Source organism: Xiphophorus couchianus, chromosome 14, assembly GCF_001444195.1.
Source record: "Xiphophorus couchianus chromosome 14, X_couchianus-1.0, whole genome shotgun sequence".
Lineage (NCBI taxonomy): Eukaryota > Metazoa > Chordata > Actinopteri > Cyprinodontiformes > Poeciliidae > Xiphophorus > Xiphophorus couchianus.
The window spans coordinates 14,825,911-14,851,913 of record NC_040241.1 but is presented as its reverse complement, the minus strand read 5'-3'; the positions used below and the strand labels follow the sequence as shown (position 1 = coordinate 14,851,913).

At 38.1% G+C, this 26,003-nt stretch overlaps 1 protein-coding gene across 43 annotated transcripts in view; it reads right to left on the bottom strand.

Moving 5' to 3' along the window:
* Positions 1–26,003, bottom strand: part of LOC114157924 (protein tyrosine phosphatase receptor type D) — a 455,035-nt gene that overhangs the window by 42,711 nt on the left and 386,321 nt on the right. For 15 of the 43 annotated variants that reach the window (XM_028039112.1, XM_028039103.1, XM_028039101.1 and 12 more), the window contains 13 exons: positions 25,265–25,453; positions 23,052–23,060; positions 20,497–20,514; positions 17,812–17,922; positions 15,142–15,153; positions 11,523–11,792; positions 8,890–9,471; positions 7,772–7,917; positions 5,693–5,837; positions 3,868–4,173; positions 2,800–2,993; positions 1,730–1,756; positions 760–877 (listed from right to left, as the gene is read on the bottom strand). In XM_028039112.1, coding sequence (XP_027894913.1) covers positions 760–877; positions 1,730–1,756; positions 2,800–2,993; positions 3,868–4,173; positions 5,693–5,837; positions 7,772–7,917; positions 8,890–9,471; positions 11,523–11,792; positions 15,142–15,153; positions 17,812–17,922; positions 20,497–20,514; positions 23,052–23,060; positions 25,265–25,453 — 2,127 coding nt within the window. The remainder of the gene's footprint in view (positions 1–759; positions 878–1,729; positions 1,757–2,799; positions 2,994–3,867; positions 4,174–5,692; positions 5,838–7,771; positions 7,918–8,889; positions 9,472–11,522; positions 11,793–15,141; positions 15,154–17,811; positions 17,923–20,496; positions 20,515–23,051; positions 23,061–25,264; positions 25,454–26,003) is intronic. The other 28 variants (XM_028039127.1, XM_028039133.1, XM_028039128.1 and 25 more) reach the window with 13 other exon arrangements.

Sequence of the window (26,003 nt, the reverse complement as noted above, 5' to 3'; positions counted from 1 at the left end):
TGAGCATTTTTACTGTGGTCTACCAAGGTCTGAGAGTGGGAGACTGACACACCCATTTTGAAAATAAAAGCTGGGATTCTTCGCAATAACACTTAACCAATAACCAATGGTAATAAACTGTCGCAATGGCAGTTTATAACTTATGTAGAGTCACTATAAAGTCTATTAAGAAGGAAAAGGATTTTGCTGATGCAGATGTTTGTCTTATATCCCTAGATTGCCTTGGGTTAAAGTTAAACCCTGTTGTTCTACCCATAAACTTGTTCACAGCATGTACATTGTAAAGCTGAATTATAATCACATCCAAGCAGTGTCTCTTATTAATGTGGTAAGGCTCTCATTGACTTCAGTTTGCTTTTATTTGTTTGTTTGCCTATTTGCAGTGCTGCTACTCTCCTAAATGCTACCGCACTGCTGGTCAACAGGGGTGTAGTAGGCTACCGCACTTTTTTCCACATACAAGGAAGATGAAATATAATACTTCTGTCTACAACAAATCCAATCTGATAGAGAGAAGAAAACTGGTTGAAAATTTAAAGGTGGCACTCGTTCAAATGCTACAGCAGAGGGTTAAAAGTAGTTGGATAATGTCACATATTTTCTTTTGTGAGAATGCCATTAGAACGCCGTGCCTAATCGATGACAAAAGAAGACTACTTCTGTTTCTATTATTTGAATTGCTCATAGCCTTACACTGTCACAGAAGATGGAAAGAGACTGACTTAAAGTGTTCATCTTTATCAGTGATGATTGGATTACCTGCGCCAGTGGTGGTGATCAGTTTGGGTTTGCTGCGTGCACCGTCACCCTTTGTTGTGTAGGCTGCCACTGTGACTGAGTACGTGGTTTCGGCCTGCAGCTCAGTGATGATCATTTCCTGAAAACATGCAAGAGTTTGAGGTGCTGAACTCTGCACCTTAAACAGAGTTCATCTCCGTACCCATAGGTGAGCAGAGATCCTTCATATCCTTTGTAACCTCTCTGTCAGCTACCGTTTTAACTAAAGCATAAACATGACTACAATTCATTAAAATCCTACTACAACTGAACTTTATTTTAAGTAAATCTAATTCATAATATTTGGTTAGGTATCAGTTTAAGAAGTCTTGGGTTACGTTCACACAACAGGTCTTGATCCTCAATTCTAAGTTTTTGCTAAAGTCTGATGGTTTTTGAGTTGGCATTCATACTGCTAAATAAATGCGAATGCAATCAGGCTTTTGTGTGAAAAATGTACGACCCCAAACCGACCTGCATGTGCAGAAGAAGAATGTAGATGTCACATAGCGGCAAACTGTTTACAGAAGTAACAATGGATGCCGCCGTCTATGGATTGATTTTCAAATTGCTGAGCAATGGGAGCCGACAGTATTGTCACAAAAGCATAAGACAAAGGAAGTTAAGACAAAAGAAAGACAAGTGTCGGCACTACTTGCTTCAGCCAAGGTTTACTTCCAAATTTACTGGTGCAGAGTTATAATCCATGTCTCATGTCAACGACGTAAAAGTTTGGTAAAATGCTAGATGACTGTTCAGACTCCTGACTTTGAAAACTTCTGTACATGTATCTGATATAGTGCCATATATGAAAGTGGCACAAATTGGATTTTTATGGGTGAAAAGATTGGAAATGGGGTGTTCAGACTGCCTTGAGAAAGCAGTTCATGGGTAGCATTTTCCTGCTGTGTGAATGTAATAAATAATAATAAAGTGTATCGTAGCAACTCACATGTTCAGTTGTATCATCATAGTCCCACTGTGTGATGTCGAAGAGCGGACAGGACAGAGACAACAAGTAAGCAAAGGTACAACAGTGCAAAGAAAGTATTAACACCCATTTAATCTGTAACCATAAGCACCAAATGTTTGTTGGTAAGAATATTTGTAGCAAAAGTGAACGGTAAGTGAACACATGAATGTCTACAGACAAGTGCTTTGTTTGTCAACTGAACTAAGATCTGTGAAGTTTAACAATAATCTCACTCACTGCCTGGCAAAAGTATTTATTAATTAGGAGATTTTATTGGGATCTTAAGTGATAGGCTGACACAAAGTGCTCCATCATTGTGAAAAGTAAAAAGAAGTACTTGTGGTTTTCAAATTTTTTAACAAAAAGATCCGCAAAGGTTTGGGATAGATTTCCATTTTGTCATCTTTACATTGACACCACAAAATAAAATGCAGTGCAACCAATTGCCTGCAGAAGTGACTTAATGAGAGTACTTTCGACTTGCCTGTCACTTTCCTGCTGGTATATCTGAATTTCCCCACTGAGGGACAATAAAGGTAATGTCTATTCTATCTGTGTGGAGCTTCATCATAATATGAAGCCAGCTGTTCTGTGGAGGCCTTAGGCAGGAAACGCTGCTGCCCACAGTGGAAGAAGAAATTCTGGTCAGAGGTAGGGCAACTACTTCATACAACCATGCTTCATTTTCCTGACACTTCACAATTATGCACTAGCTTGTGTTAGATGTCACATAAAATCCCAACAAAATACAGTCTGTAGTAGTAATATGATAAAATGCCAACAAGTCCTTTTGTTAATGCAAAAGCTTTACATCATCCCTAATTTCTTTACACTCAGCTTCCAAGAAGCTAGAGTTCTAAGTGCAAACACTTATTGGAAGCAAATTGTAGCAAAATTAGAGAAAACTCAAGACTTTTGCACACAGTAAAGGGTATTGCCATTACCCATTTGAAGGTGAGGAGGTGAATGAGACAAAGCAGTACTACATGTCTGAGGAATGAGGCGGCAGGTTGTGTGTCTGGTTGCGTTGATGGTGGGTGTTGTTGTACCTGAGCATCATCAATCAGGATGTCCTTGATGACTGGCTGTCCCGTGGGCTCCCCATTAACCATCCTGACATAGTGCACCTGGTATCCTCGGATCTGACCGTGCTGCTTGGTGGGCACCGGTGAGCGCCAAATCACTTTAATTGATGAAGAGTTGACAGCCTCCACCTCGACTTTACGAGGTGGCCCACTAGGAACTGGAGGAACACCATGGGATAAAAGAAATAAGGTCAAAATTATAGAGAACCCCCCCAATCTTTGTTTCACCCTCCTAAGTTTCGCCCCCAAAAAATGTTGCAGTGACCAAAAACCAAAAAAAAACAAAAGCAAAAATGCACAAAAGTGCAGAAAACCGCAACAAGCACTGCATGACAGAGTTATTTCAACAATGGTAAGGAGAGAGGGGGAAAAAACAACAGCAAAAAGCAGGTCCAACCACTGACCTAATCTTGTAAAACCATTAAAACCGAGTTGGGTGAATTGTAAAAAATATGGCGTAAAAAATGGGTTTTGTCAAAATAGAAAAGTGGAGCCAAAAGAGACTTCAAGAGTTTCATATTCTTGAAGTGCAAGAAGAGTTTTGGCTGTGATGTAAGGGAAAAAAAATTAGAACAAAAAATGATTTATTATCACATGAACTGACAAAAATATTAAAAATGGCCTTTAAAAAGAAAAATCTTCCACGTTTTGTTATTCCCACTGTCATGATTTTCAAAAATCTGAAATCTAAAAAGAACAAAAAAGTTACAAAAATAGACAGTTGGGACTGGAAGTTAGAGGCCCGGAGGGGTGAAAAAGCCATACCATGTGTTGAAATTAAGCAGCGTGAAGGGTAGAAAAAGCCCAAATAAGGTGCTTGTGAGAGTCAGTTTGGTTAAAAAAAATTATTTTCCAGAACAGAGCCGACAGTACTGAGTGGTCACAGTCATTTCAGAAGCAGGCAGAGGGGGTAGAGAAGAGGTAACAGCAGATAGAGGCTGTTAGTATCTGGGGGGGGTTGGTTAGGTTAGGAAAAGCAGGCTGGATTTTCAGCTGGAGCTTTTTTTATTTTTATTTTTAGCAAACACATACCATCCTCCTCTGTTCGGATAAGCTGCGGCAGGCTCTCAGGTCCTGCTCCGACATCTGTGTGGGCAGTGACTGACACACGGTACTCAGTCCATTTTTCCAGGTTCTCCAAAAGATACTTGGTGCTCTCCGGAGGGATGCCAGAGATTCGGCGAGCGGTGGTGTCCTCCCCTGCGGTGGCGGCGTAGTGAATAGCGTACTGCGTCAAGATCCCGTTTTGCAGCTCCACAGCTGGCGGCCGCCAACTTACCAGGATACTGGTCGAGCTGGGGCTGTGGCACTTTACATCCTGAGGTGGGCCGGCCGGTTCTGCACGGCGAAATGGTTTGGTAGCAGATCCGTTTCGGTGCGATTTGGTTTAGATTTGTTGGTTGAGGCCATTCATTTAGTCGGATTTGTTGTGTTTTGTTTTTAAAGGAGGTTCAGTTTTTTTTTTTTTGGATGAGGTTGATGATGGAAGAATTGAAAGAAAAAGAAAAAGGAAAATAAAATGATGACATGAAAAAAAGCACGAGGACTTTGATGAATAAATAACACAAACTTTAAAACAGAAATAATAAGAAACAAATGTGGAAATAAATACATGTTTTTAAGTTTACAATGAAAGGAAGAATGATTGGAAAAAGGACAGCTGCACCAGAAGTCACCTACCTTTGCCATAAAAAAATATAAATTCATATGAAAATAAAATGAAAACTTCTTTCCCATTGACGTCATAAACAGTTAAAGATAGACACTTTCAAATGTTACATTTTGCAAGCAGTTACCATCAATCCAAAAACATAAAGGTTGATGCTGAAGTTAATTTAAAAAAGGGGGAAAAAATGTGGTATTTGTCACCAACCTTTCCGAAGCCTGTTGGTTTGTGGTAAAAGCCTGACTGTACAACAGAGAGCTTTGCAAGGAGATATGACTGATTCATTACATTCTGACAACATTGGCATGCATGAGTTTCTCTTCTTTAATATCTTCGCAGGATTTAAATTTCTGAGTGTCTATACCCACCTGATTACCTGCCTCTGACTGTCGGACCCCTCAGATTTATGCTGAAAGTCCAAACTCAAAAAAACCCCAACAGAAACTGATCGGTTTGATTTTTCTATTCTGTGAACTGATATGAAAAGCTGGATGCTTTTGGAGAAAGTAGCAGAATATAAACGTCTATTTTCGTCTGTTTCAACATAAATCTGAGGTTTTTAGGAGGTGGGAATGTCTCTAACTAGAATGTTGCTTTGAGCTTTCTATGCTGATGCAACTCAGAAATTCTCTGTAAAATTTAAATGGCGAATTAAAGAACAAGCAAGTTTGAGATTTAACCTTTTGTCTTTAAACATGTAGCTGCATAGAAAGCTCAAACTAAACCTTTATTCTCCTGGTCTTGGCTGCCAGGCAGCTTCAGGAGACATGGTTTCCAAAGCTCCATTTCACTCCGTTTTATTATTATAAAACTCACACATATGTGGACGTTAGCATAAATAATTCAGGAACTTGAGCATTAATTTTACACAAAACTGTTTTGTGCACAACAAAGCAGAGGAGCAGGGGCTTTTGTAAACCATTCTAGTGACTTTGCAGAAAGCCCAGTTGGCTGTCAGTACAGCCATTACAAGGAATGCTGCACAGTTTTCCTTTTTTCAATCTGCAAACTTCGATTTAAACATTTTTCAAATGCATCAAACATTAATAGATAAAAAAAAGAAAAAGCAAACCAAAAGGCATAACTGACATCTCCGCCCTTTTGAGATGTTTGGACTTCAAAGAAAAATGCATTTGAAACACGTTTGTTCCCAGATAGTTTGAACTTGGTCAGGTAAAGAAGAACACCTACGCGTCTGTGGAGTTTCTGCAGAGATGTCACTGGTGTAAGCTCCAATTCCATGTTTACTACGGGCGGCCAGACGAAAAGTGTACGTGGTGAAGGGCTTCAAGTCCTTCAGCAGGTATGTGGTTGTCGGTTCGAAGCTGATCCGTTTCTGTGAAGACAGTTTGGTCTTCTGTCATTTTATTTCTTCTTTACCTGGCTATGAAACACTCATTAACACATGGAACCTCTTTTACAAGTAGATTCTGGCAAAGAGACCAGCATGGAAACAAGGGGCACAGCAATCAAGGTCAAGGCTCAAAACAGGTCTACAGCTTAACCTGTTGTGCAAGTTTTTCTTTCATGTGAAAAATGAAAGACTTTTCTTTTTTTTTCTTTGATTAGTTAATGTAGTAGTTTGGACAGGAATGCTCTAAAATTTCCTGCAGCCTAGACAAGTTTGTATTATTTCATGGTATTCAATGAATTTCAATAAAATAAGATTGGAACATTGAAGGTGTATTGTGACCTTTTAACACCTGACAACTAAGAACAAAATTGGTAAAATCGGTCAAAATTGGAATCAGCAGGTCAGGCTTTCTAAAGATCGGCAGTTTGTTTCTAAAGGCCAAAAACTGCAATTGGTGCACTTCTAACAGAAACAGCTTTTGACACAATTTCAAACATAAAATCGTACACCTGAAGTATAAAAAGCATCTACACTAAAACCCTCAGGACAAAGAGAGGTCTGATGTGAAACCCCTCAGTGTTTGTAATTGATGCGGCTTAGCATGTATGCAGGTAGAATCCCAAGAATAGCTTTGTATATCAAGAAGTGTCAGTGGTTTAGCATTCTGGTGGATATATGAAAACAGTGGTAGAGAAGACCGTTGAGATTTCGTAAACACCTAAGAACTCCATCAAAATCAGTCCAACATCTGCAGACACATGGAAGAATTCATCTTATACATAAAACTTTTTCAACAGCACCAAGGAATTCTTCTTTTACACTGTACACCTAGCAAAGTAAAAAAAACCTTAAAAATTAATTAATATTTTATTGCAGAAGTATAATCTGATCTTAAATCTGAGCACATTTATTTTGTGGTGGAAAGAATCCAACGTTAAAAAAAAAAAATTTAATTGTTGGCAAAAATGTTGGCGTCACAAACAATTTAAATTGAATATAAATGACGCATTTTCTTTTCTATACTTTGGTATTTTAACTTAATAAGAGCATTGAGGGACTTTTATCTAGTGAATTATGATTATCCGTTTTTGTTGGAGAGTAAATATGATGCAACAGAGAAATTCATTTCTTTCAGGCAATACAAGAGAACATGGTGTGCAAGTAAAGCAGCTGTGTGTTGATCTGAAAATTAGACGTAATGGCTAAAAGAAAATAGCTACTTGCCTAAACTTACTAAAATCTTTATTAAGAGCATCTACTATAAAGTGACAAGCGAATCAGTTTAAGGAGTTTAAAAATCCCCAAAGCTTGACATTAGAAAACAGCAGGAAGCAGTGAGATCTTGGGGTCATCAAGTCTCAACCATCAGATACTGACTTTATACCAAATGGTTAGGATACCAGGAAACAGATTTTGCTGCCCTACCATTACCAATGTATAAGTGTAAAATTTGATTTCGAAGCTTGAACCGCGTGGTACAGTCAGATAAGACCAGGACTGAGCTTTTACAAGGATACACATGTACTTTGTTTATATCCGGGAGTGTTGAAATAGAAAAATACATTTTCCCTCATTCCTCTTTTTATTGTTTAATATTGCAATGATAATTCAAAGGAAAATTAAATCACTACTGCAAGCCACAATCTCCAAATGTCAAACTCATAAAAATAAAAATGCTTGAGGAGAAAGAGGAGAAAAAGTTGCCAATTATGCCGTTAATTACTCGCAGCAGTGTTAAACTAACAGCCGTACTGTAAGTAATTAAGGAGGGTAGCAAGCAACTCTTAAAAACACTATTAAAACAACTGCAGCCTTGATATTGTTATGCAAAATCTGGATAGATTCAGAATATTTCTTATGTGCAAGTAGACTTGAAATGCAAACTGAGAAATGATGAGGTAATTGTAAGTAATTACCTCATCTTTGTCGTCCTTCTTTCTGTACGTGAGCTCATATCCGGTCACTTGGTTTTCCAGTCCCGTCTGGGCCGGAGCATTCCATGAAAGCAAAATGCTTGTTTCTGATTTGGCTTCTCCTTTAAAGTCAGTCGGCTGGGAGGGAACTGGGAACAAAGAAATGAGTTCATTATGAGCCACATTACACACAATTCATTGGGATTTCAGTCACACTTGTGGACACAACAGTGGAATGGTTACAGCCCAGAGGGATGTCAGTTTCATAGATACCACTATGCCATCCTCAAATATACAATATTGTTATTATTGTTTTATTACTGAATAAAATATATGGCATATAAGGGGTTTCTAGTCTTTTAACATTATGTTTTTCATTACTGTATTATTATGAACTAATTTAGAACATATTGAATAAAAACTCTCCAACACTTTCCATAAACACTCCAAGGTGGGATTAAGACCCCCTTATGCAGTCTCTGTGTTTTGTTAAAGGACTGAGGTGGTTAGGGGAGTTGAATTCAACCCACTCCTGGTAAGCCCCTCACTCACCAAAGGATGCAGTCACAGCTCTGTATCATCTGAATTGTGGGAAATGTGTTATGTAGCTATGAAAGCAGTTTGTGAGGCCACTTGCTGGGGATCATCGCATTCAGGAACGGCTACTTTGGTTAAGAAATGCTGGCTTGTTTTTTTAAATAGGTTTGCATGATGTTTTTATATTATTGACAAGCATATCCAATCATTTTTGAGTTGGAGAGTGGTTTCTGTCATCTGGTTCTGCACCACTATCAGTCAGCTCTGCTACTGCTTGCTGCTCCAATGTTGTAAGAGCCTGTGTAACAATATCTTGCGCATCAGTTTTTTATTTTACTTTTGGTATTTTCGTGAAACCCTTTTATCAATTATTTAAGAAAAATAATTTGACGTTAATTTACATCCTATCACTTAAGTTGACTCAGTCAGTGATCATAGATCAAACCAGAATAACTCTAATTTCCGTCTTGCTGGAAAATACTGTGTAATGGAGTTTTCGATCCACCTTTCCATACAGCACGCTTCCATACTTCATCAATTGTCAAAGTAGGTACAAACTGATTCGTCACTGGCACCAAACCCACCTCCAGTCTTGGCGATGATTTGCAGCTCAGGAGAAAGGGGTCCGTCGCCCACAGAGGTGAAGGCCAACACTTTGATGTAGTAGGTCTTATTCGGGATGAGGCCCTGGATGGTGACGAAGTTAGACCCCCGAACTATCTGCTTCTCCCAGACATTAACATGCTGGCTGTAATCCATGGTGTAGTACACCCTATAGCCCATGATTTGCCCGTTGGGCTCCTCCGGCTCGTCCCATTGGATGACCGCCGTGGTCGCGCTCATCATGTGGCCTCGAACCTGCCTCGGCGCGGTGCTCGGGGCCTGCTCTGCTGTTTTGGCCTCGATGCTCTCGCTGGGCGGCCCTCGTCCAATGTTGTTCACAGCCACCACCCTGAACTCGTAGTCGGAGTAGGGGCTAAGGCCGCCCACGCTGTACCGGGTGGTGGCAACACCATCTATCTCCTTGTACAGGTCATCAGAGTACTTGGATTTGTGTTGGATGATGTAGTAGGACACTGGCTCGGGGTTGCCAGAGTCCCAAGTCAGCGTGATGCTGGTGGCTGTGCGCTCAGTCACCACCGGAGTGCCAGGAGCCTTGGGTAGTGCTGCAGTGACAATTATTTCATAAATATTAATAAAAATACAAATATATGGGAAATATCAGAAAACTTTATCTCTGTAATTTATTTCTGAAGCCACAGTTTCTTGCATTGTCTGCTTTCAGCATTTTACAGAGCCGTTGTTTATGTTGTTAATCTTTAGATTTCTTTAGATCACCTTAATAATTAAACAGGTAAATTTATTGCTTTAATTCTCCACACCGTGGCGCACAGCAAAGGATATCAGAGCAATAGATCGTGTTTATATGCCATCTGAAGCAGACTACTGGGGGAAGCCTCTGCCACGCTGGTATATTGTGACTAATATCTTCATGTTTTGTCTCAGAAAAACAAACTGTGAGCGAGTTTGCAGGCTGAAGTCTATCCCTTGTGTGCATGTGAATGTGGCAGCGCTATCTGGGTTGTCATTCTGGTATATTACAAGGGACAAATGATTATTATTTCTGCACCAAAAAGTAGACACTACTTTGTACCCCTCCTTTTAGAAACAGGGAGCTCGTTACTTTGTAGTTCTCTGTCTGACAGATAAGCACTTTGCTATAATCTTAAGCTTGTATCATATGTTCCAAGTCTGGTGCCAGAGTTTTAAGAAAAGCTTTGAAATTGGCTTGTTTTGACAGAGAGAGGTGGGTACATTTCTAACAATAGCCTCTACTTGAATGTTTTCTGAATATCAAACAACATCCAAGTTACCAGACAAAACTGTTCAATCTTAGTATGAAGTGAAGATGATCAACATTCTTAACATTCTGAAAAGTGATTAACTTATATATCTTTCATTAGCATAATTCCAGAAATGGCAACTCAGAAAGTCCTAAGAACATTGTGATTGACGCATACATACTTAACTACTTTTCCATGATTTATTTTACTCCAACCACTCAATCTGAATCATCACTGTGTTTAAAACATATCATATTTAGAACATTGTCATTTTCTTAAAAAAAAAAATTATATGAAGAAAATGCAGGCTTTCAAATCAGTCAAACACATTATGTTATCTGAAGACTAACTATCGTATTTTCCGGACTACAGAGCGCACCTCGATATAAGCCGTACCCACAGTAAAAAAAAACAAAAAAACAAAAAAGAACAAACTGGAAACATACATATATAAGTCGCACCGGGCTATAAGCCGAGGGGAGCGTCCTTGATAAATCTGCTTGATCTGGCAGTGATAAATCTACTGCCAGATCGATAGCCTTCAACTTAAAAGCTGCATCATATGAACTTCTTCGTGTGGTTTCTATAATGAGGGGGGATGAATTTGAAAACATTGCTCCATCATCCCTACTGCTAGCATGTGCTTGTTCTAGAATGAAAATCAGCGCTTTCTTCTTTGATTTCCAATTTTGACTTCCAACGATTCACTTCCTGCTAAAGAGCCCCCTGGCGGTTGAAGAAAAATCTACAGAAAAGCCGCATGGTTCAAAGTGTGGGGAAAAAGTGGCGGCTTATAGTCCGAAAAATACGGTATGTGCCTTTAAACATGAAACACTGTTCAAACTTTCTAGAGGGCACTAGACACTGTCCTATTACTAATTGATTAAGCTTTTCCAAATCACTTAATAGTTCTTTTTGTTTTATAAAATTGGTTTTCTAAAAAGGTATTATGTATGTTCTATTAGATTTTTGGTAAGATACTGCTTTTTTCCCCCCAAATCTTATCCTAAAGACATTTTCTGCTTTACTGCTTAACTGGAATCCTATACTGAATTTTTTTTTTTGCAAATAAATTCTTCCTGCTTACACAACTTTAACCATAAATCAGCAATTCATAAATCAAGTCATAGGTACGGTTGCTGTCTTTGTTAGCGAGTAACTTTGAAATAACAGCGTCTTCAGGAATCTGAGCTACATGCCTTAGAGAAAAGCAAATCTTACCAATTGATATATTATTGAGATTAAACGTCTTCAATACGCAGATTTAACTTTGCTTCTGGACAATGTAATACAGCAGTTTGAACAATTATAGCATGTTATTTATTTTTAAATAACATTAGTAAAATCCTACCCATCTTAATCAGCATGTTTACCTTTTACTGTTATCTGGGCCATCGCTTCTATCACCCCAAGTGTTGACATGGCAACACAAGTGTAGTTGGCCGACTGTCGCACATCCGTGAGCTCCAAGACGTTGCGTCCAATGGGCATGTCGTCCTCCGGGGTGAGATCCTCAGCGCCCAGCATCCACTTGACGTACGGCATGGGCGAGCCCACAGCTACACACGTGATATTCACGCTGCCACCAGGCATGATCTCATTGTCTGTCGGTGGGATGGAGAATCGGGGTGGGACTCGCCGTACTGAAAAGGAATTACCAGGTTTAGAACAACCAACCAAGAAAAAAATTAATGGATATAAAACAAATCAAATCCTTCGTAGTAGTTTCCAAAGGGTTTGATTGCTCGGAGATTGCGATTTTATCTGCAGAATTCAAATGAAAACTGTTTTATATCATCCGTAAAGACACCTTTTAAGCAAATTTTATCCAAGCTGTAAAGGTAATGGTGAATGGGTGAACACCAATATGAGCACTATGTACAAAATACAGCATCGGATTTGTACATAAATACTGTTGCCAGGCAATTGTATGCGAAGAAACAACTTTTAGACACAAACTGATTCTTACATACCATTTGTTCTGATTACAAATATCAGAACAACACATAGAATAGCCAGAAGTCAACATTTTTTGTGGATTATTTTAAGGTTCAGTGCAAACAAAACACAGGACTGTCAGATGTTATGCATTTCCCCTTTAGAACTCAACCAGCTTACAAAAGATTAAAAAAAACAAAAAAAAACAAGGCAATTCTGCTATGTAGCTGGGTTTTTTTGCTCTCATCATAGGAGCAAAAAAATGTTTGAAAGTAGGCCTAGAAGATATCAGAAACACTTTTATGTCTCACACTTTAACAGGAAGGTTTTAATGAACCTCAAAAATGTGTGCATAAGAATGAGTGAACATAATGTGTACCAACTGTTGGTGAATTAAAGATGTAGTTTAAAAACTTAAAAGGTTATTTGCAATAATGTGTTAGCAAACATTAGAAGTGCCAACTTGACTCGAACCCAAATTAGATGGCCAGGGAGGGAAAACTTAAGGCCAAGTCTAAGAGGGGAAGAGACCTAAGCACACTTCTCCTGTCTTAAAACATCTACATCAAAAACGTCATAGCCTGTTTACTGCACTACATGAACTGTAAAACTAAACTTATGTTTGCAATGGATGGTCATTCGTGGGGAATCCAAGGATTTAGTTATTTTTAATTTTTTACAGAGGAAATGGAAATTGGAGGTGGCACATCACCAAAGACTTTCCTGTAAAACATGGAACATAAAAAGTGTTTCCAGTCAGAGTAATAGTCGGATACAGAAGCAAAGCCACATAAAGAGCAAAAATATTAAAGCAGTTTATGTGAAGGCTATTTTGTTCAAATTTACACTGCACTTCTTTTTTCTAATCACCCAATCCAATGTAATTATGGCCTTTTAGCTTTATGAAATAGCATTTATCCAAACCGCTATGAGATTTATGAGGTAAAAGCTGTTTTAAAAGCTTGGAAGTCTTCTGTGGTCTTGGCCCCTTTTCAGACAGGCCATTGGTTTTAGCCTCCAGGACAAACTATAATCTAGATTTCTACTAAATGTAGATGCCAAGAGTGTTACATACTCCAGGTGAGGTATCCGTTTAAGGGTTTGCAAAGGATAACCCTACTAACTGTGAAGGGACATAAAGGACTACAATGGAAGAGTTTCAGGAAAAACGCGTCATAGAAAAAACATGAAACACTCAAGGCAAACAGTGGATGCCTGTCTATTTGTGATTGAGTATTTGTGGATTTACATTTTGCAGATTTGGAAAATTTACTTATTCATAGAATTTTAAGTAGACTGGAAGCTGAAACAGTTCTGCACATTTCTACTTGACAGACTATTGGCTGGCTTTTACAAAGCAGCCAATCTAGGAACAGCATTTATTTTCCTTGGCGTTGATTGACTGTAACCCCAAAAGCAGAGATGAAAATAACCATAAACGTTAGCTTCCGTAATAGTGCTAATAATGCATTTTAATGTATATTTGGTGAATGGCATTTTAAAATAGACAGTTATAAGAATTTTTTTGTGGGGATCTCAAATATTTGCAGATTTGATTCATTAATGCAAGATTGTGGTCCCTGACCTCCATGAACACCAGGATTTTCTCTGTATGTTAAAGTTCAGTTGACCTTTGCAGCTTTTAGGCTGTAATAAAAGCATATTTTTCTTTTATTTAAGTCCAATGTGCTGAAATTCCAAACTATATAGACTCCAATATGGGTTTATGAATGTATAACATCTGACTATAACAGTGGATGCACATAATAAATAATACACTAAAGAAGAAAGATGAACAACTTTTAGCTGGACAAAACTGTAGAACATCATGGACACAAAGTTGACTTCAAGGATTTTTGGAGGTGAAAGAAATCCCATCATGCAAACAGGAATATGGGGTTGTTGGGGACAAAATGAAAAAGGAAAACTGCTTCAAACATGGTCAAAATGTTGCCTTAGCAGTTCAAACAGGCATAAGAAATTTCTTTTGAAAATAGACTAGTTGTGCTGCTTCTGAGCATCTTCACTTGGTTAGGATCACCAAATAAAGTGGATAATGGAACACAGAAGCAAACAAAACAGACAAGCTTCAAGGATGGGTTCATATGTACTGGTGAGCTCAGTGTTACTGCTAGTATTTACAAAATGGACCACAAATGTTTTTAAAATAAAGAAAACAAAAAAATATTTTCACATAATCCATAAGATCCTCTAGTTTCAATGTCTCTAACCTGAGGATGCGTTAGCTTTACTCTGCTATCGCATCGTCATGTGCTTCCTGCTGCCAATTCTCGAAGCCCGCTCTGAAAAGAGCTCTCCGGAGAGGAAATCGAAGGGAACTGACTGCATTATTAAATACAACGTTTCTCTCGCTCAATATTTAATTAATATCCAATTGGATTGCGCTCCCCACAGACATAATATTATCCTGCTCATTTGAATATCATTACATTTGTCAAGACTTGTGGATAAGGGTCTGAATGTATCATTCTTTCACGACTTCTCCAGCAGTAACATCCTCAGTACATAATCGCTGCGGGTGGAATTGTTTTTACAGCCTGGCACTCGACTTTAGTTTAAATTCTTGAACATATGTCAATCTATGGGAAACACTTGCAAAGATGTTTGAATGTCTGCATGCAGAGTAAGCCCCGTTCTTCCTCGAGCCAGATTTTCTGTAAGCTAGGAGTAAACCCAAGCAGGAACACTGTCGTGGTAAAGGGCTGGGAGGGTCAGACGTTAGCAAGTGAGCATGCAAACAGACAGTCAAGCAGATGCAAAAATCAACCTCCCACTGTTCCGCCTCCAGGTTAACAACATGTGCCACCTGTTGGACGGTCATGAATTCTGACACAGAGCAAGGGACAGTCTCTACAGGAACAACAACACTGAATGTGTGACAAAAAAAAAACAATATGCTGAGGCAATAGCAAAACCAATGGAAGAATGTTTGCTTCAATGTCTGGAAGATGTGATTTCCTTTTTGGTGATGAAAATAAAGAAAATCGATTGCCATAAAAAGTAACTTGTTGAAGAAGTAAAAAGCACACCAACCTTCTCGTAGCTCTGAAGGATGTAGGGATTTTGGATGCAGAACAAAATGAAATAAGGGAAGGAGAAAAAACAAGGGAAACACAGACAGTAAGAAGGCCATGTTTCAGGTGCTCAAAAGCTGTGGAAAACATTTCGGAGGACCTTAAGGACCTGTGAATCTCCCCAACACCAACAGCGACACCTTGTCGGAGCTAAAACGTTTGAAGTAGCATTTACTCACTTATAGACTGTGTTGTACCCAAAGCCAGTGGTCTCAAACTCCAGTTCTTGAGGACTGATGTCCAAAACACTTAAATTGTGTTGCTCCATTGTTTCATTTTGTCATTTTGTCTCTGGAGTCCCAACAACAATATTTTTTGATTCTAGTGTGTTGAAGTAAAGACTTGTCAAAGTGTCTCAGCACACCAGCCTGTGAGGACTGAAGTTTGAGACCCTAAACCATTTGATTAGCTTCCCAAGAAAACATAAAAACTATGTCTCCTTTTCATTTGCTTTCTCAGAGTCAGAGGTTTTCCATGGCTGCACAACAGTTGGCTAATGGTCATCACAGACTATCAGCATTCTCTCTCCTACAGGTTCACACATGTGTTTTTACTGATATTTAACAGGGCATCCCACATCAAACTAATGCAAGAATAGAAATGGTAATGACAAACAGAAAGTTGAAGAACTGTCAGCTTGTTTTTCACCAACAGTGGGAAGAGTTTGGATTTCTAATGGTACAACAGCAGTGCAGCCTGGCAGGAGGGACAAGTGGCGAGCACACTAAACTTGTAATAGGACACGTCTGGCAAGCAATACCCTCGATGTCGTCATTTTACCAGGAAAAACAAGATAGTTAAGTAATGTCACTGGGTTCAAAGAACAGCCTTAGGTTTCAGTAGGTAACAGTATCAAACCTGAGGAGTAAAAGTTTCACATTTTTAGCCATTTTGGTTTTTGTCTAATTTGGAAAATCTGTTCAGTTTTGTTCCTCGTCCTTTCTATCAAGTATGGGCAAAAAAAAAAAAAAAATGGAGGGAAAGTGTTTATCACACAGATTTATCTCTGTATATGTTTCAGTTTTCCAAAAAATGTTTTAAAGTATTTATTCTGAATTTGTGCATTTTTGCATTAACATTTAATATTTACAATACCTACTCTTTCATTCCAATTAATTTTTTCTTTTTGTTGTTGATTTATTTTTAATGACTTTTTTTTTTTCTTTTTTTTTAAACTGGTATTTCTCTAGGCTGCTGCAACAAAGCAAGTTTCAAACACAGATGGACGAATAGAGGGTTATTTAATTGCATTCTAGAGTATCTCTCAGGGTACTAGACAACATTTATAGTGGATAATGCTACCTTTTGCAATTATTTTTATTTCTTCTAAAGTGATCATCAAGAAAGTCTTAAGGCATCATTATAACCGTGTTCAACATAAACTCTAAACTGACACAAATGGTTTCTGTTTTACAAATTGGTGTCACTGCACCATCAGTTGTGCTTAAGAAAGGAGATGGAGAGAAAACAGATGTCTTAGCCTAAAAGGGGCTGAGTTAATAAATTTTGTATGTACAAAGTGACATTTTGCTGCAACTATCACAGATTAAGAACTAAAAAAAAAAGACACCAACTACTATACATTTTGTTGTTGCAACTGATATAAAAAAAAGATGATTTTGCCTCAGAAGTAAGCTTTATTTTTTTGAATTCTCTTTCTTACAGATCCCAAAACATCCCTAAGGTCAGTAGGAATTGATACATGGTCGATACTAAACATTTCATGGTGTGCACAAAAAGACCAAAAGTCTTTTTTTTACACAAAGGGGATAAATGTAACATTATTGTCCCCTGAGACATCTAAAGCTCAGAAGTAAGGTCTTCACTATCAGTGAGGTGATAGAAGGCCCAATAAAAGCAGGTTTAAAAATCGTAAATGGCCATAGCGTCTGAAATGAGAAAGCAAACACGACTTTAAACTGGGTTAAAAGGTGAAGAGAACCATCACCCGAAAGCTCCTAGAAGGAAAGAAAATACATTCTTCTGCTAGCCATTTTAAAGTATATTTGATAATATTTTAAATTAACTGTGCTCAACTAATGTGAGGTAAAATGAAGGATTACCAAGTCCTGTTTAACCAGAGTAAATTATAAGTTAAGGATAAAACCTAACAGCTCTGTTCAGGCTGCTGCATGAACAGAGGTGTATTTCAAAATACCCGTAGAGTAAAATTAACTGCAGCTTCTTGATTCTTTTAAGTTGCATCCTCAGTAATGGGATTACAGGTGCCTTAGTGTTTATCAGTAGGAAGGAGGAAAGAAAAGGATCTTTTCACAGCTGGAGCTGATGAAGGAGGTCCGTTCACTCCCTCCACCAACTCCAGCAGTCAGCTTTTTAAAAGCAATTAGTAGATAAATGCTGCAAGCAGTCTCGCCACTGGTGTTAGGCTCGGGATAATCAACGGAAATGGACCGGAAACACATAGCAGAGCAGATACCGTAGGTTCAAAACAGTGAAGGTAAGGCAAGTGCAAGGAACAGAAAATAAACTGTAATAGAGCATACTTACAGTGACCTCATAGCACACGGACCCTTGCAGACAATGTGGCGATTTAATCGCTCCTTATCAGGTTTTAAAGGCAGTGTGATACTAATGTTTGGCGAAAAAAAGCATGGAGGCTGTTTCCTACCTCTGACGTAAAGATTAGCCGGGGCAGAATAGCGAGTCCCGTCGTTGTTCGTTGCCACACATTCGTACTTTCCCTGGTCCGGTTCCTCACTGTGCTCTATCTGCAGGGCTCCTAGTTGGAATAACAAACCAGGGTAACAAAAGGCATGTGGTCAACTTGGTTCATAAACAAAATTCTTTATCTTCTGCATTCTCCTTTCATGTCGGAGGTTAACTTGCTTCAGAGACATTAAGTTTTAGACTTTATCTGCTAGTCGTTATTATATGAATCAAGTCAAATGGGGACTTCTATGCATGTGGACAGCTGCAAATTACAATCATGCAAAACATTGTAATACTTCTAAACTTGTTTATTTCTATTATTAGAGGTAAAGTAGCAAACCAACAAAAGAGTAAAAAAAATAAATAAAAACAAAAAAGAAAGTAACTCATGAAAACAAGGTATACCCTAACATATTTAAAAGCTATAATTTATCATTTTGATCCTTTTCTGAGTTTAAAAAAAGGTCGATTTTGTAAAAAAAAAACACTCTCATCTCAGTGCCAATTAGGCATGGGTTGGTTTCTGGTGTCGAGGTTGTTTTTTTTTAAGGTTACAGTGTAAAAGCAGCTGTTACTGTAGTCAGCTGGCTAAAAGAAGACTACAATACATTCCTCTTTCATCCAAACCATTCCTGTCTTAGCCTTATGCAACTTTGTGCCTCATTTGGAGGATCAATGTCATAAATTCTGTACAACTGGGAACAACAAGAGAAATTAACGAGCTGCAAAAGTCTGACTTACATTTCTGGCATTTAGCAAATTGAAATAAATTTGGCACATCTAACTGGTCTTAGACACTGAAAAATTGTATGATTTAATGCCACACAATGAGACAGATGGTTGTGTGCTGTTATCCAGTGAATGTAAATATCTGATTTCGACGGTATGCAAAACATTTAAAGAAAAAAGAAAACTGTTTTAAAACTACGTTTGGTACGCTAAAGCTGACTAATTTGTCGGCTAATATTGGCTTATTCTGCTTATGTTAAGTGCTGTTAATATATTAATTGTGTATATTTTCTTAAAACTGGATATAAAATTATTATTACTGCAGTAATAAGAATAACCTACATTTTTTGCTTTGTGTTTCTATCTAAATACCTTGATAAGAAACCTTGGTATTTAACTCAAGATTACGACACCATGAGAGCCTCATACCGACCCATGCCTAGCGCCAAAGACAACAAAAAATACAAACGGTCGATTTTTACTTTGAATAGGAGGGGAAACCCATCAATATACAACATGTCACTGGACTGGTCAGTATGGGGATGAGTGATACTGCTTCAGGGAAACATGGATCGAACAAAAGAGGTTTACAGTATAAGAAAGCAGCGTAACAAGGGAGGACAATTTAAAAAACAAAACAAAATGAAAATTTAGGTATGATTTTTTTTTTTTTAGCATATTCAATCACAGATCAGTTGTAATATTCAGCCTATGGGATAATTTGGACTTCACCTGGGTGAAGTATCTTTGGAAAAAGTAAAAAAAAAAAAAAAAACAGCAGCATGTGCAAAAATTTGTGCTGCTCAGATTAGCTGGAAAAAAATGTTTATTGAATCATTAATTCAGGCAGAACCAACATATAACCCTCTAACAAAAGGCTTGACATGCAAATCTTAGCAAGAAATGTATGTCGACACAACTTACAACCTTCTGACAACCCTTAGCTGAAAAATAAAATGCAATTGTATTAGAAGACAAAATTCAAAATGCAGCCAGAGCCAACAAGAAAGTATAACCATCCACTGCTTCAGCCACAAAAAGACACCCATAAAAATCCACCAATGGGATCAGCAGTGTGGTGTCACATGACTCAAAGAAAAATGGCTTTATGCATCAACAACTCTCCCGCTCCATCTCACACGGCAAAAATGAGCCAATCAGGTCCTCGCCACACTCTACAGTTTGCCTTTTCCACAAACCCTGAAGAAAAAAAAATAAAAAAGTCAAAAAAGATTAAAAAAAAAAAAACCCAAGAAAAGTAAGAAAAATAGGTGAAAGAGGAAGGTGGGAAAAAAGCACCGTAGAAACTTTATCAAAAAAGTGGTTGTTTGGGCTTTTTTGTAGAGGTACAGGAGAGGAAAGCAAACAGAAGAAATGGGAAAAAAAATAGTTTGCAAAGATAGAAAGAAGTCTTTGGGAGAGGTGGTGTTAGGTCTTCCACAGCATCTGCGCATGTCGGTTTTTTTTGTGCTGAACAAGAAACAGCTAAGGGGGGAAAAAATGCTTGGTTGTTTTAGTTGGACAAAAAAGAGGGACACATGATTGGCTATGGCCAAAAAGGAAAAAAAAAACAACAAAAAAAACAAAAACAAAAATGAGCATTAAAATATAGTTTTGGGAAAAAAAACAGAATTGTCATTGTATATGCTTATTAGAGCCAGGGCAAGCATATCACAACTGAGCTAAAAGAACAAGAAAAAAACAAGAACACAAAGGAGTAAATAAGGCATAGACACGATGATGAAATACAATTTTAGTCAACCAAAACCAGGACAAATAAGGAGGATGGGTCCATATGAATGAAATGGTATTCGGTCTTTGTAAACAGGACAAAAATGGGTGCGTACGGATGGCTTGACAGCAAGAATGAATTTGTATTATTTTCATTCTTTGAACGTCAGTTCAGCACTCTTACCTCTTATTGGCGTACCACCTGGGTGGATAATATGAATGCAAATAAGATTGGAAAGAAGAAGCATTAGTACGAGTAGATAGAGGTTGGGGGCTTTGGAAGAAGAATCAAATTAGACTCAACAGGGTACGTAAATAAAGGTACTACAGGAAAGAGAGAGGAGAGAGAAGAAGAGAGAACTTTTCTTTCTGTACTCTATTGGCAGTGAAAAGACAGGATTCATCATAGAAAAATCATAAAGTCAGAAGATCTTGTGAAACACGTGGGGGGAGGTGGTGCCATATTTTTTTTTCAAAGTGGCTTCTGAAGACCATCTACTGAGGGGGAAAAGACTTTTCAGGACTTTGTGCATGAGACTGAAAGCGAGCTGACCTTTGGGTTTGAGCTAGAGGCAAAGCTGGCCGCCTCCCTAAAAGCTCTTGGGGACTTTTTCCTACTTAAGGTGCTGGTGTTAAAACATTAAAGTAGTGGATAAGTGAGTGAGGAACAAACATGTGAGGATTGATTATTATTCAGGTCAGTATGCGACAATACTTACAGTACTATGAAAAAATAATTGCCCTCTTTCAGATTTCTTCTGTTTTTTACTTAATTTCGTCACATAAAAATGTTTCAGATCTCAAACAAATTTTAATATCTGACAATTACTGCCTGAGTAAATACAACAAGTAGTTTTCAAGTAATTATTTAATTTCTCAGGGAATCGGACCCTGTATGAAACAGCAATGGAAATCTAAACCTGATAACTGTTTGCATCACCATTGGTAGCAAAAAATGCTGGGAATGATGCATTTACATCACTGTAGAGGAATAAAAGTACACTGTTTTAATTCAGTCTTAGAAGGTTTTCAAGTACAAAAAACTTGTTTATGGTCACACCACCACACCTGAAACTGATTCAAGGTGACGATGCTAAGGTAAATGTAATGTCTTTTGAGCCATTCAGTGATGGACTTGCTGGTGTCGGTTGCATTATTGCCCTGCAGCATAAAACAAGTGCACTTGAGGTTAAAGTCACAAAGTGATAGCCGGACATTTTCATTCAGGATTTTTTGCTCAAGAGCAGAATTCATTTTATTGCAGTTCCATTGAGTCATCCCCATCACACTACCATCTCTGACTCTAGGTATGATGTTCATTGATATTCTGGATTCTGTTGTGACTCCCAGGTTGAGTCGTTGACACACTCAGTGATTTTGGTTAGACAAAATCTAACCAAAATCACATTTTCTTTCACTGTGGTTCGATTAAAGACTGATAAAATCTACTCAGCAACTTCTACTACCTCAAGTGACCAGACATGTTCTATTTAGGTTATTTACAGATTCTACAAATTGGCCTGTGATTGTGTGGTTGCGGTTGGTATCACGGGCTTGAGCTGTAAAATAATAGAGTGCCTTCTCCAGGTTGGGGAAGGCACCTCCTCTTCTGTCTCAAGAGGAGGAGGTCTTGTTCATGAATCATGAAAAAAAAAAGAGTGGGAGATTAATATGCAGATTGATGTGAAATCTGGAGTGATGGTTTGTCGTAGTCAAGAAAAAGCAGAATCGAAAGGGAAAGTTCTTCATTTATCTGGTTGATTTATATTCCTACTAGGCATGGACTCAAGACCAGTTCTTATGAGACTGAGACCAAGATTAAGACTAAGACCCAACCCTCCAAAGTCAATACTGTATGTTTAGAGTTCAAATAGTATTTCAGGACACCATTTCTTTGGGGAGGAAGGCACCACAAAATGCAAGAATTAATGGGAAAAAAGTTAGTTACTCAACCAACATTTCTTGTTGGTATTAAGCAAATAATTGCCATAATTAACTAATATTTGAGTTATTAAATTCAGCTACGCGTTGATACACAGTCTCTAAACTGAATTCATCAGCTTGCGTTGCACAATAGTTGTATAGAGAGTTAGAAAGACTTGTCATCATATCAGACATGGAATCAAGGCTGTTTCTTCAGAGGCCAAGACAGAGCCAAAGACAAGGGGAAAAAAGCAGGAGATCAGTCTTGAACCTGCCATGCCTGGTTCCTACCCTCATCTACAGTCACGATGCCTGGGTAGCGGCCAAAAGAATGAGATCGTGGCTACAAGCAGCTGAAATTAATTTTAAGGACACTTATTTAAAGATCAGAGGTTCTCTTGGAGGAGCTCAAGTGGCTGTTTTTCCCACAACTCAACCCCAGATAAAGCTGATATTTGTCTGATATTACACATCGTGTGAAGATCTGAAACATTTAAAAGCAACCAAAAGAAAAAAAAAAAAATCAAGAACAGAAGAGATTTGTAAGGGGCAAATACTCTCTCACCACACAGTAGCCTGAAGCTTGATGGTTAAAATCTTAAGATAAGGTGGTATTACAGCTGGCAGTGGTATTAATAGCAGTAAGACAGTTACACATTGTGAGGGTAAGGGGCGTGTGCGTGTGTGTGTTTCTGTGTGTTTTCTAACCCTGACACTCTAAGCTATCTGTTAGTAAAATGCATGCCATGCATTTTAATAGTTGTTGGAACATGGAAATTAGTGGGGGTGATGTGTGCTTTGGAGCTAAGCACTTACCAAAGGATTCTGTAGAATTTAAAAATATAGAGAGAAGAAAGACAGCATAAGAATTATGATTATACTCCTTAAGTACGTTTAGTTAACAAGGTTTGGTTAATGCTTTAGCAAACTGCACGTGAATAAAAGTCGCACGTTAGAAGTTAAGGTTAATCTGACACAGTTCTACTGAAACAAAAAAAACAAAAAAAAAACAAGTCAGGTTAACACAATGAGTTAACAAAAGGAAAGCTGTGAAATCTGTGAAGACAGGTGGTCAAACAGACAAGACGTCCAATTTAAGATGTTATGCTATTGGGTTATCAGCTGGACAGAACTGGTTAAAAGTTAGAATAATTTTTCTATTGATATATTAAATGAAAACAAAACTGCCATTTACACATTAAAGCAGGGACTACAGTGTTTTGCAAAAGTATTCACTCCACTTCAGCTTTCTCACATGTAGTCTTGTTACAACCAGTAACTGCAACTCTTTGAACTGGCATTTAAAGTGATAGACCAAGAGAAAGTAGTGCCTAATGATGAAGAATGAAATAATTAAATACTGTTTTTAATTTTCACCAATAAAATCCAAAAAGATGTGATTCTTTACGTCTACAAATATTATGGAGTATGTTTCTAAAGGTTTTACCATTTCTTTTATGAAAAATAGCTTATCCAGATAGACTGACTGGTGGCCATTTAAAGGACAACTTTCAAATCTTGCCACAGATTTTCAACAGGGTTTGGTCAGGACTTTACTTAGGGCATTCAAAGAAATAAATATCAGTTCCTCTAAACCACTCTGGCAGTATGTTTAGAGTGATTATCTTGTTAAATTGGTTAAAGGTGAAGTCTTTTGCCTTGTCCATTATCTATTATTGATAGTTAAACCCTGGTATTTACAAGGTTAGGAACCACAGTCATATGTAAATATTTGAAACCCTTACATAAACCTTTATAAATACCAATCTCAATTGTTCAAGCGTCAAATATACCTTTATATACAATAATACCCACAGGGGAAACAGATATAGCTCCAATGAAGAAGCCTACATCTACAGTCTTCCTTATCTTTACTTTTATTTGCACATACCATCAACATCAAAGAAAATAAATGTGCTCCTGGATTGGTTGCTTCGCAAATCCCAGGCAATCACATGCTGCATTTTTAAAAATAGTTTAGATATGCTCTGTAAGAAAAATCTGTGAGTAAGTGGATTTTCCAAACATGTGGAGTCACGTTCCACGAAAAAAAAATCTGCAAATACTAAATTGCGAATAAGTGAGGGGTCCACTATACGTACATTTATCTTCCTTTCTTCCTCTATGGCAAGTTTATTTATCTCTGCTGAATAAAAGAAGCTTCCATGCTACACTGTTTTGTGGGGAGTAGTTTTCTCAAGTTTGTTACTTTATGTTGGTCTATCAAATAAAATACAATCAAAATTGACAAGTTTGTGGTTTTAAGGTCAGAAAATGTGACATTAAACATTTTTGATTTTTTCTTTTGCACGGCACTGTAGAAAGTCAGAATGAAGGGATAAAGGGAAAGCTTTATGAAGTTTTACGCACTACTGTGGCTGATTAGTTTCAAGAAATAAACTTCTTCTCATTGAATCTGAAATGCTCTTAAAGCAAACATATATTGCAGGACAAATATGTTAGGATAATTAAATTGCTTCTCTGCGTGTTTTCCTATTCTAAAAGCATGTGCATTAATTTGTGGGCTCTGAATGTGGCCGAATGTTGACTGAAAGGTGTAAGTAATGGGCATAATGGTTCTAGGAAATACTGCACCAATGCAGTGGAGGGTAAAACCAAGATGAAAGAGCAAAAATAAATAAATAAATAGATAAATAAATAAATACATAAGAACAATTGTTTGTTAAAAAGTCACAGCAGTGAGCAATGTGGGCAGAGGTTAGGGCGAAAGCCAGTAAACACAGAAAGGAAACAATCCCAACAGCTCATGACAACACTGGAAGACAAAGGGAGACGCACATAAGACAGACAACAGGGATGTACAGCAAGTAGAGGACAGGAAATAGTCGAAACAATGCCATTACCTATAAAACGAAAAGCCAAATGAGAAGTTAAATCATGGGCAGGAAGAAGAGGAGATGAAAGAGCAGAGGATATAATGTGGGAGCAGATCAGATAGAAAGTGAAAAAAAAAAGAAAGAAAGGAGTCTCCCTGTTTGGTAATTGAGTTTTCAGCAGAGGAAACCTACCTGATCTGAGCTGCTTAATGCGTCCGTTGTTGTTGGTGGTGTTGACAGGGAGGAAGTCTTTGAACCAGGTGATGTCTGGGTCGGGGTTGCCGCTGGCGGCACAGAGCATGGTGGCAGTGCGCGTTCGCTCCACCACCTTTAACTGTGGGCCCATGTCTATGGTGGGGAAGCCAGGGGGCAGCTGGTCCTCTGCAAAACAAGTTGGAGACATTTTGGCAAGATCTCTGAGACAGCGAGATGGCGGTCTTAATGAACCCATGACCTGGTGGCGGGGGAGCAGAAATTAGACCAGACTGTAGAGAACGTAGAAAATTAGTCAATTTAAATACATATAACAAAGGGTTTTCTTACACTGCTAATTCTCTGTGTAAAATTGTGTCATTTTCCTTATAAAATTGTGACAGATGAATAAAACTATTTAATTAGCCGTGTTTTAAAAAGGGTTATACAGTACGCAGAGGCACCGATCTGACAGCAAGATGCTCTAGAAATCAGTTTTAAGGCTCTGGACCCGTTCTTGAATTTTTAATTAGTTCCCCACTGAAACATTAAAATACCCTCTGCTTCATGGGAGACAGAGCACACACAAAGGAGCAGCAGGGAGACGACTCATCAAAACCAGGGTCAAGAGAGGCGCACATGCTTCTTTCAGCCAGCTGACCAGCAGTGACCAGCAACAGATGTGGCTGATTACTCTATGCTCTGAACATTCAGAGAAAATTCTTATTAAAATGGACCT